This window comes from Camellia sinensis, chromosome 3, assembly GCF_055761805.1.
Source record: "Camellia sinensis isolate YWXY chromosome 3, ASM5576180v1, whole genome shotgun sequence".
Classification (NCBI taxonomy): Eukaryota; Viridiplantae; Streptophyta; class Magnoliopsida; order Ericales; family Theaceae; genus Camellia; species Camellia sinensis.
Genome location: NC_138963.1, coordinates 107,713,786 through 107,725,203, shown reverse-complemented (window position 1 = coordinate 107,725,203; position 11,418 = coordinate 107,713,786). Strand labels below are relative to the sequence as shown.

At 42.9% G+C, this 11,418-nt stretch overlaps 1 protein-coding gene and 1 pseudogene across 2 annotated transcripts; both read right to left on the bottom strand.

Moving 5' to 3' along the window:
- Positions 1-2,787: 2,787 nt before the first annotated feature.
- On the bottom strand, positions 2,788-11,260 carry LOC145822719 (uncharacterized; annotated as a pseudogene). The gene is made up of 3 exons (XR_014364396.1): positions 9,490-11,260; positions 3,326-4,071; positions 2,788-3,219 (listed from the first exon to the last, which is right to left on the bottom strand). The product of XR_014364396.1 is annotated as an uncharacterized LOC145822719 (transcript).
- On the bottom strand, positions 6,918-9,397 carry LOC145822720 (uncharacterized). The gene is made up of 2 exons (XM_082920512.1): positions 7,500-9,397; positions 6,918-7,221 (listed from the first exon to the last, which is right to left on the bottom strand). The coding sequence occupies exons 1-2, from the start codon at positions 8,635-8,637 to the stop codon at positions 7,184-7,186; spliced, it is 1,176 nt and encodes a 391-aa protein (XP_082776638.1). The 5' UTR covers positions 8,638-9,397; the 3' UTR covers positions 6,918-7,183.
- Positions 11,261-11,418: the final 158 nt, after the last annotated feature.

The following is an 11,418-nucleotide window of genomic DNA, read 5'->3' as shown; positions in this document are numbered from 1 at the left end:
AGAGATCCGATTCAGAGAAGCCGTGTTTGGTGAATGTCTTGTAGTATATAACTCCGATGCGCTCCCCGAATCAATGAGTACGCGCTCAACTGTGAATCGATTTATGTGTAACTTAATTACCAAGGGATCAATGTGGGGCAGTGTTACTCATCAAAAGTGATAACCTCGGCTTCATGGAGTCGTTTAGTCAGAGTGAGTTGCTCTTGAGGGCTAGACTTTGACTGAATCATGTGCGCCGCCGATGACATTGGCAGGCTATATATCATGTGGATCAAGCGGAGTGAATGTGAATCCTGTCTCAAGGCTATTGCTTTGGTTGGGTTGCCTTTTCGGACGTACGATTGTAGCCGGCCATCTTGCACCAATTTACCGTCATACAAGGTGAATGACGGTGCTTTGAATTTCTTGAATAGCACTGCCTTTGCAATCCGTCGTACAAAAGGATCATGTTGATCTTCATCCGAACTATTTCTTCTTCGCTTGCGCCTTGTACGGGGACTCTCTTTAGAAGAACTGGAAATTTTAGATCGTCCCTTCTTCTTGGGCTCCGAGGATAATGGGTTGGAGTTGCTATCAGTATCTTGTTGTCGGGCTCGAGATCGTCGACCAGCTGCCTGCACGGGTCGTTCCGAGCCTTGGTATGCAGCTTGTTTGGACTTCGCCACCTCCAAGGCCAAATCCTGACGGAGACGTTCGTTCTCTGTGATCATGTTCTCCAATCTTTGTTCATTTTGCTTTGCTTGTTCCATGATTGCTTGCATTGCTTCATGCTCTGAAGTCGAGGATGAGGCGAAGTTCGGAGCACGTCTTGTGAGGATGGTCTCCGGTCCAAGCATGTTTGATGAAGTGAGGTCGTCTCTATGCGTCATTTCATTAGTGGCTATCAGAGGGTCTTCCGTTGCGCCCGCCATGGATGTGCTTGAGTATTTCCACAGATGGCGCCAATTGTGGAGAAGTGGTTTAGAAATACTCTTCTGATCCTAAGGGACACTCGTGATCCGCTGATAGTCACCTGAAAAGGAATAAATACTCCGGTTGGGGGTGCCGGAAATAGCACTCCGACGGACAAGTCAGTCTCCACACTCAAGAATGCTTGTATTCTAAGTTAAGCACAACAATTCTCACATACCTCTTTTTGGCTGACGTTCTTCTATTTATATCTTTTCTTCCATGGGCCTCGGGATTAGGTCCATTTCCAACTCCATATTCGGCACATTTTGTAGTAGACCGCTCTTTACTCGATCCCTTGCTTAATCGGCTATTTGGCCGAGTAAAGTTGGATTCAAGCTTGCGAGCCGATGCCGAGTGCCCCGAATTTCGACTCTCCCAGGTCCGACTATCCGGAATCTCTATGACTTCCAATACTCGGCCCCCACATTAAGCTGAGTTGGTTGTGTTGCATAGGTTGGTTGTTTTCATTAGCGCCTGTGTTTTTTAGGAAATTCTTAGAATGGTTTGTCCGGGAATTGACAAAGGGGGAGATTGTTAGGTCCCTTAGTCTTATCAATCCCGTGAACAAACATGTTTTATCGAGTTGTAATTTTCCTAAGTTTGTTGTCTTGCTCGCTTGAGCGAAAGCTGTTTCTGTCTACCAAAAACTTGTGAAGGAAGATTGTGAGCTTGAGCACAATTAGCGTGGCTCGAGCGAAGCTACTTAAGGCAAACACACGTATTTGGTTCCTCGCTCGAGCGAGAGAGTCCTCGCTCGAGCGAGAGATTCTTCGCTCGAGCGAGCTTCGCTGCCCCTGTTTTCTATAAGTACTTGTTTAAGTCCAATTCTAGGGTTACGTTTTTGAGATCTTCTTTAAGGTGTTTAAGTTTTTCTTTTGGGGTTGTTTGCTTGTTTTCCTTAATGTTTTGATTGTGTATTAAACTCATGTTTTGATAAACACACATCAAGGAGGTTGATTGTTCATATTCAAGAGTGTTCTTCTTCGGTGAAATTCGAAGATTCAAGCATGGAGTGTCAAAGAAGTTTGCTACTGTGTGTGGTCGTTAATTTGACAATAGAAGTTGTGGATTCAACTTCAAACTAATCAATTCCGAGACGAAGGTTGCAGTGAAAGATATGCAGAAGATTTGAAGACAAATTGGAAGCGTTTGGGTAATTTGTTTGTTATCTTTGTAATCTTTCTTTTTTTAGTAATGGATTGATTTGTGGTGTTTCGCCTGTAATTTTTTTATCACAATTGAAGGTGCTTCAATTGTGATTTTTCTACGTAAAAATCATTTGTGTCGATTTATTGTTTTTCGAAAAGAATAATCTAAATCACTTTCGTAAGTGCTTGATGATTTAGATTGTGAATTTTAATTGATTGAGAATTAGAATAATTAAATCTTGATCAAATCATGAATCACTTAGATTAATAAAACATTAGTTAGTTTTTTTATAAAAAGAAAACCAAGAAAATAAAACATTGGTAAGTCAAGTCTCTGGCAATAGTAAATGAAGTCTTAATCATCTCACCCCATAGAACACTCCCGACCCAGTCTTCTCTCTGTAAAACCAACCTATTTCTCTCTCCTCTGTTTCTATGCCAAGTCTTTGGGAATAGTAAATGAAGTCTTAATCATCTCACCCCATCAGTCTTCTCTCTTTAAAACCAGCCTATTTCTCTCTCCTCTGTTTCTATGCCCTACTGAGGTGTATAAGTCATGCTATTAGCTTATTATACAATCAAAACTTTGTTCATTGTAATGTATGTTCTCATTTCCAAACAATTCTTAAGCCAAAATTGAAGTAAGGCCATGCTGAATTTCTAGCTAATGTTGCCACAGAATAGCATGTATAAACCAAATAAACCATTATTATTATTATTATTATTACTGAATAATCGATTACAGGGTATGGTGGTGAACTCTGTTCTTCATACTACTAAATTGCCTTAATTGCAGACTAAATTGTTGCCACATTAAGTAGCATATCAAGCAAGCTTTCTGCATTTGGCCTTTTATCCGGTGAGATGGCAATACAACCCAAAGCAATTCTAAGAAGCGAAAGCATTTGATCACAAACACCACTTGATGCATCACTTAATAGTCTATAATCAAGAATTTCTTCCCACTTGTCGTGATGGATTGACTGAGTCCGAGTCAGTGCCAATTCAGCTAAATTAGTTCCTTCACTTATAGCAGGCCTGCCGGTTAATAATTCCAGCATCACGATTCCAAAACTGTAAACATTCCCAGATGGGGTCACCCTCATTGTGTATGCATATTCTGCAAGTAACAAAAAGGCTTCCAACACAATAAGTTCAAAATTTCATCAATAACAACAATATTCACTGCATATTGAACTAAAGACAGTTAAAAAAGAGCAGATTACCTGGAGGGATGTACCCAATTGAACCAGCTACAGCAGAGATTGTCCCCATGGTTATCGAAGGCTTGATCACTTTACCAAGATCAAAATCTCCAATCAGAGGCTTCGAAAGTGATTCCATTAGGATACTTTTCGTTGAAAGATGGAGGAGAATTATGGGTCCAGTCGATGTGGAGCACCCATGTAGGAAAGCCAGACCTCTAGCAACTCCGACAGCTATACTGTAACGCTCTTCCCATTTCAGAACATTATCACAACTTGTGTGAAGAAGGTCAAAGAGAGTTCCATGTTGAGGATTTTCATATACAATATATGCGCTACGACTGGTTAAAGTGTAAGCTAGAGGGATCATGATATTTGAATTGCTTAGCTTACCTAAAACCGTTAACTCTTGAACAAACCTCTCGGGGCTCAGCAATTGGAATGCCTTACAACTCCAATTTATCTTTTTGATGCAATAGCTCATCCCACAAGGCATCAAAGCCCTGTAGTAGGTGCAGAGCTTATTCTTCAGCATCATGTTGACAGGTTTGGACACTGCCTCCATGGCTTTGGTGAAGTCAAGCTTTGATTTATAGATGCTATTATCAGTTATCCAATGACCTTTGACGCTACAAAATTGTTTTAAGAATCGCTCAAAAACCATAAACGTGGCCGCAAAAGCCAAGACGCTAGCAACCGCAACCGCAACAACAATTCCCACGGCAACTGTCCTTTTTTTCGGAGATAATGAGGGAGAGTTTGAATTGGTAGTATAAGAAAATTGAGAGAGATTGAGAGAGCAATTTAGCTCTGTATGTTTTTGATGTATTTAGCAATCAAATGAAACCTCCATTATATAGGAGATGGTTTACAAGACAGAATGATATGAAGCCACCGAAAGGTAGCAAAAGGAAAGGAAAAGCAAGCATCTCTGTGCTAGCACCAACTATGCAACAACTAGCAAAAGGAAAAGAAAAGAAAGCATACAACTATGCAACAACTATCTACAGATATTATCTATTAAATATAATATCTACATATATTATCTACTATTATAATATTAACATCCCCCCTCAAACTCAAGGAGGACAAACATCAACCAACTTGAGTTTGGAGACAAGGTCAATGAAGCGGCCAGGAGAATGAGCTTTGGTGAAGATATCAGCAGGTTGATCAACAGAAGAGATCGGATGGAGATGGACAGTACCATGAGTAACGTGTTGCCGAATAAAATGACAGTCAATCTCAATGTGTTTGGTGCGATCATGAAAAACATCATTGTGAGCAATTTGAAGAGCACTGTGATTGTCACAAAAGAGGGCAGTAGCGCCAGAGGGAGTAACACCCATGTCAGCAAGAAGCCAACGAAGCCAGAGAAGCTCCTGAGTAGTATCAGCAAGGGCACGGTATTCGGCTTCGGTACTAGAACGAGCAGTAAGAGATTGTTTCTTACTGCGCCAAGAAATAAGAGAATCACCCAAAAAAAAGCAAAACCCAGTAGTAGAGCGGCGGTCAGTAGGATCGCCAGCCCAATCAGCATCAGAGAAAGCACGAAGCTGGAGAGAGGAGCGGGCGGAATAATGAAGACCATGAAACATGGTGCCTTTGAGATAGCGAATGATACGAATTAAGGCAGCATAATGTGTGGTACGAGGAGCCGACATAAACTGGCTGACAATATGGACGGCATAGGCAATATCAGGACGAGTAACAGTGAGATAGACAAGACTGCCAACCAGCTGACGATATAGAGTAGCATCAGAGAGAAGAGTGCCATCAAGAGGGGTAAGACGACTCTGAGGCTCCAGGGGAGTTGAGGCAGTCTTGCAATCGGTAAGACCAGCACGGGTGAGAAGATCAGATGTGTACTTAGCCTGAGAGAGAAAAGAACCCGTGGAATCATGGAAGATTTCAAGACCCAAGAAATAGCTGAGAGGACCAAGGTCTTTCATCTCGAAATGATGGCTAAGAAATTGTTTAAGATGAAGAATACCATTGACATCATCACCGGTGATAATCATATCATCCACATAAAGAAGAAGCAAGGTGGTCCCTTGAGCAGTTTTACGGATAAACAGTGCAGTATCATAAGAGCTGGAGGTGAAACCACAGTCATGAATAGTAGAGCTGAACTTGGCAAACCAAGCGCGGGGAGCTTGTTTGAGACCATATAAAGCACGTTGAAGTTTGTAGACTTTATGAGGTGGATAAGTAGACCCAGGGGGAGGTTACATGTAGACCTCCTCAAGAAGAACACCATTAAGAAAGGCATTTTTCACATCCATTTGATAAAGATCCCAGTGTCGGGTAGTAGCAACTGCAATGAGGCTGCGAACAGAGGTGAGACGAGCAACAGGAGCAAAGGTCTCCTCATAGTCAATATCATATTCTTGATTGAAGCCTTTAGCAACAAGGCGAGCTTTATAGCGCTCAATAGAGCCATCAGAACAGGTTTTGATTTTGTATACCCATTTACAGCCAATGGCAGTCTTGCCAGGAGGAAGATCAACAATGTCCCAAGTGTGAGTTTTGTCTAAAGCCTGTAATTCATCAGTCATAGCTTGCTGCCAAAGAGGATTAGAGCGAGCCTCCCGATAGGAGGTGGGTTCATGAGTAGAAAAAGCAGTAGAACCAACAATAAAGTCACGAAGACGAGTAGAAGGTTGGATTACCCGGTGTGGTCGAGCAGGAGGAGGAGGAGCCACAGGAAGAGACTCAACAGGGGGTGAGGAGTCCGAGGGAGCAAGATCAGGACCATCAGAGCTGGCAGGTGCTTGAGAAAGACCAGTAGGCAAGGCAGTCTCAAGAGAGTCAGGCATGGGCAGTGAAGGAAGCTCATCAGAAAACAGATCTGCAGAAGGGTTAGTAAAACACAGAGAGGGTGAGGGAACGGATAAACGGAATTGAGAGAGGGAGGAAAACATTGTGTGTTCCCAAAAGACCACATGACGAGAGATACGGAGACGCTGGGAGAGAGGATCCCAACAGCGATACCCTTTATGTTCAATACCATACCCCAAGAAGCAACAAAGGCGAGAACGAGGTTCAAGTTTGGTACGTTCATGAGGTTGGAGAAGAACAAAACAGGCAGAGCCAAAAACCCTAAGGGTGTCGTAAGGGGGACGGGTGCCATGTAAACGCTCATATGGAGTGTGATTATGAATGACTGGTGTAGGGATACAATTGATAGTGTAAGCAGCAGTGAGAGCGGCTTCACCCCAAAAAGTTTCGGGACAAGAGGAAGAGAGAAGGAGGGCTCGAGTAGTGTCAAGTAGATGCCGATGTTTTCGTTCAGCACGGCCATTTTGTTGGGACGTACCTGGACAGGAACGATGAGGTTGAGTACCATGACTCCTAAGGAAAGAAAGAAAGTCAAAATCTTTATATTCCATGGCATTGTCGGAGCGAAAAATCTTGATAGTTTTAGAAAATTGGGTTTTAACCATTGCAGCAAAATTGTAATAAAGTTGTTTGAGTTCAGAGCGATTTTTCATAAGAAACAACCATGTAAAACGAGAAAAATCATCTATAAAAACAACAAAATAACGTACGCCTCCCATAGTAGGAGTAGGAGAGGGTCCCCAAATATCAGAATGAATGAGATCAAAGGGCGCAAGAGAAACAGAATCACTTTTATTAAACGACAAAGCAGGTTGTTTTGCAAGTTGACAGGACACACAATTGAAAGCATCAGAACTTACAGTACCCAAATGACCACTAGAAATTAAAGACTTCAAACGACCAACAGAAAGATGGCCCAAACGATAGTGCCAAAGCTGAAAATGAGATAAAGGAGGAGCAGTGGTAGCAGTGGTAGGAGCAGTGATTTGAGAGGAATCCGGAACATGAAGATGGATAAGTTCGTAGAGACGTCCTTGCTTACGGCCGATCCCAAGAGTTTGCCCGGTCCGAGGGTCCTGCACCAAACAACCAGTATGGGAAAAGGTAACAGTTAGACCATGCTCACATAATTGACTAATGGAGATAAGATTTAAAGTGAGAGCAGGCATAAGATATACATGGGATAAAGATAAGTGAGAGGTGGAAACAGACCCAACATGACTTACAGACAGAAGAGACCCATCAGCAGTATGGATAGAAGGAACATGAGAAGTCGAAGAGAGAGGAGTAAAAATAGTAGGATCAAAGGTCATGTGATTACAACAAGCGGAGTCAAAGTACCAAGAAGTGTTACCTGCGGTGGTAGACAAAGCAGGAGATGGAGGAGTACCGGAATGCTGCCAAAAATGTTGAAACATGGCTTCAACATCGGTATGAGAGAAGACCGGAGTGGAAGGATCTACAGGGACAGAAGAAGGTGAATCTTCGGAGGCGGCAGCAGCAGTGCGTGGAGCAGGCATGTTTTTAAATGGAGTCCCAGAACGGTGAGAGTTGCTGCGGGAAAGATTCCCGGTGGAAGGACCATGGCGAGAGGCACGGGTAGGATTGCGGAAGCAATCTTGTTGGAGATGACCGGGGCCAGTCTTGTTGCAAAATCGACAAAGACGAACGGGACAATGAACCAGAAGATGAGTCGATGGAAGATTGCGGTTGTGACAATAGTTGTAGGTAGTGGACCGCTGTGGTGAAGGAGAACTCCGAATCTGGGGAGTAGCAAGAACAGAGTCCACAGGGTGTGGATGGAGAGTACCAAACCTGGTTTCCTCGGACAGGAGTTCAGAAACGGCTTGCTCAAGAGTGGGTAAAGGAGTGCGATGTAGGAGAGATGCGCGGACGGGCTCAAAACGAGGAGTGAGAGCCATGAGAAACTGAACCAAGCGTTGTTGGTCACGGTAGGTAGTAAACAAGGCAGCATCCTCAGTATGAGGCCATGGAGGCTCAGAAAGAGCGAGTTGATCCCAAACATAATACATTTGGGAGAGGAAATCATTAATGGTCTGAGTGTTTTCTTGGCGCATACGGTGAAGATGACTCAGAAGCTGATATTGGTGAGCAAGACCGGTAGTCTGATAGCGTTCTTGCAAAAAATCCCAGATGGCCTTGGCTGGAGAGGAAGCAGACTCAAGTTGGAACCTACCAAACTGAAGGCTGATGGATGTAATAGAAGTATTGCGAAGCCAGGTGATGATCTGATAATTTTTACTATCCCAATCTTCTAGTCGGTCGATATATTTGGCAGCGGAGTCCGTGGCAGCGGAGTCCATGGCAGCGGATTCCGTGGTTGTTGGGACTGGTTTGCACACATCCCCAGTAATGATACGCCAAAGTTTCTTGCCTTTGAGGAAGCCAGACATGGCTTGTGCCCAAAGGACATAATTAGTCCCGTCAAGAATAACGGAAATAGGGTGATTAGAGGAATCCGGGCGATCCATGAGGGAAAAATAGCACAATGGCGGTAGAATCTGAAAAAACCGAGGTTACCAATGAATTCAGAAGGCCGAAATTAGTGGGAAAAGGAGTGAAACGACCCAAAATATGACCACAGAGGCACAAAAATGAGAGGCAAAGGGGCGCGGCGCACGTTAGCAAGAAAGGCGCGGCGCACGTTAGCAAAAACAGGCAGGCAGTGCACGGTAGCAGAGAGGGCTGACGTGTGCTGACGTCAGAAACACGCGGCGCACGTTAGCAAGGTAGTGCGCGGTGCACGTTAGCACGGGACAGTGTGGAGGACGCGTAGAGCGCGTGTGTGGCGGAAGGCGGAGGCAGGCGACGCGCCGGTCACAGAAGCGGCGCGTGAGAGCGCGTGTAACGTCTGATGGGGCTGAAATTGGTGGCGTTAGAATCGTCCGGAGGAGACGAAGGCTCTAGTGTGGTGAAAAATGTATTTCAGAGATGGACGAAAAAGGGATACAGATGAAATGCAATCTGTAGAAAAAAAAAAATATGTTGGCAGAAGAGGCTAGGCAGAAAACCTGTGCTCTGATACCATATAAGAAAATTGAGAGAGATTGAGAGAGCAATTTAGCTCTGTATGTTTTTGATGTATTTAGCAATCAAATGAAACCTCCATTATATAGGAGATGGTTTACAAGACAGAATGATATGAAGCCACCGAAAGGTAGCAAAAGGAAAGGAAAAGCAAGCATCTCTGTGCTAGCACCAACTATGCAACAACTAGCAAAAGGAAAAGAAAAGAAAGCATACAACTATGCAACAACTATCTACAGATATTATCTATTAAATATAATATCTACATATATTATCTACTATTATAATATTAACAGGTAGCGTTAATGAGACCCTTGTTTCCACTTACATCAAGTGTAACGAATGAAGGGAACTTGGGAATCACACCAGAGAGCAGATTGTTGGAAAGCACCAATTGTGTCAAGCTTGCCATTCTAACCAGAAAATCTGGAATCTGACCAGAAAATTTGTTGTTAGAAAGATCCAACACTTCCAATCCAATCAATTTTGATATTGTTCCAGGTATAGGCCCTTCAAAGAGATTGCTGCTTAAATTTAGAGCAATCTGCAAATTCTGTGGCATCAACAGAATTGTCCCATTGAGTTGGTTGTTCCCTAGTTGGAGTTCTATAAGGGAATTCAAGTTTCCAATCGAAACAGGTATTGAACCGCTGAGATTGTTGCCTCGTAAATCCAAGTTGGTAAGAGCTTGCAAGCTTGAAATTGATGATGGTATTGAACCGTTCAGCGAATTCCAGCTGATATTCAGTTTCTGCAATGTTTGTAATTGGGTAATTTGAATTGGGATTTCTCCAAACAAATTGTTGAATTGAAGCTTCAATTCCTGAAGTTTGCTCAGAACACCCAACTGTACTGGCAAACCACCAGTGAGGTTGTTGTTAGCAAGATTCAGCAGTGCTAAATTCTTGCACAAACTCAATTCTGGAGGTATTGGTCCACTCAAACGATTGTTATCCAACTCCAAATAGGTCAGTGTTGTTTGAAGGCTTCCAAAGATGAAGATGGGATTGTCCCATTCAATTGATTGTTTCCTAATCTCAGCCTCACCAAGTTTGGGGACATATTTGCAGGTATTGACCCACTTAATGAATTATTAGATAAATCCACACTCTGCAAATTTGATTGGGATAAAAGGTCTCCAGGAATTGGCCCATTTAAGTTATTATAACTAAGGTCTAAATTCTTGAGATATTTTGTAATCCCAACTGGAATAACACCAGAAAAAGAATTCTGGTTGGCCGCGAATTGCGATAGGTTTTGGATAGTTGAAAGGAATTTTGGGATTCCACCACTCAAATTATTAGAAGATAGAATCAAAAGTTGCAGATTGAGAAGCTCTCCAAATCTATCAGGGATTGACCCATAAATGTTATTTACACTAAGATCAATTGAAGTCAATTTCGAATAATTCGCAATTGATTCAGGCAATTTACCTTTAAAGTGATTGGCAGAAAGCCCAAGCTCCTCCAAAACCATGGATTTTCCAAAGTTGATAGGAACAGAGCCATCGAACTGGTTGAAGCCAAGGTTCAGACTTTTGAGAGCAACCAACCCATCAAGCTGTAAATTAATGCTTCCAACCAATGAATTGTGAGACAAGTCCAAGGACTCCAACTTAGCAAAACCATTAAAAGTGGGTAAAGGGCCAGACAATTTGTTCCTACTGATGTTCAACAGTTTCAACCCAGTAATCTTTCCACAACCAGTCATGAACCCATCTGGGATTGAGCTCAAGTGATTGTTGGAGAGATCAACAGCCTCCAAGGTATCAATCTGGCAAAGAGAAACAAGAAAATCGGGGGAAGAGATAGAGAAAAAAGGGAGAGAGAGACTGGTGATGGAAGAATTGTCGGAAGTGCATTTAACACCCTTCCATGAACATGGATTTGGGTCTTTGGTGACATTCCATGGGGAAGGAGGAGCAAACTGGGCTGTGCTGTTGGAGAGAAGACCATAGAGCTGGTTCATGGTGGTTGTCTGGTTTAGAGATAATTGAGAGAACACCAACTGGAGGAAAAAGAAGAAGAAGAAGAGGAGGAGAGAAGTGGTGTGTCCAAACCTTGTCATTTTGGGCTTTGGGTTGTAGAGAGAGAGAATCCAAACAAAGTGATTTTTTATTTTGTATGATAGTTATACAGATATATGTGTAGGAGAGGTATATGTATATTCCATTTGTTTCATGTAGGTGGGTAAAAGAACAGAGAGGAACTCCCAACTGAGAAAGA

Coding starts and splice junctions, on each gene's coding strand:
- LOC145822720 (XM_082920512.1), bottom strand. CDS start 8,637: ATGGATCGCCCGGATTCCTCTAATCACCCTATTTCCGTTATTCTTGAC. Junction 7,222..7,499: donor TGCTTTGTCTACCACCGCAG/GTAACACTTCTT, acceptor TGTTTGGTGCAG/GACCCTCGGACCGGGCAAAC.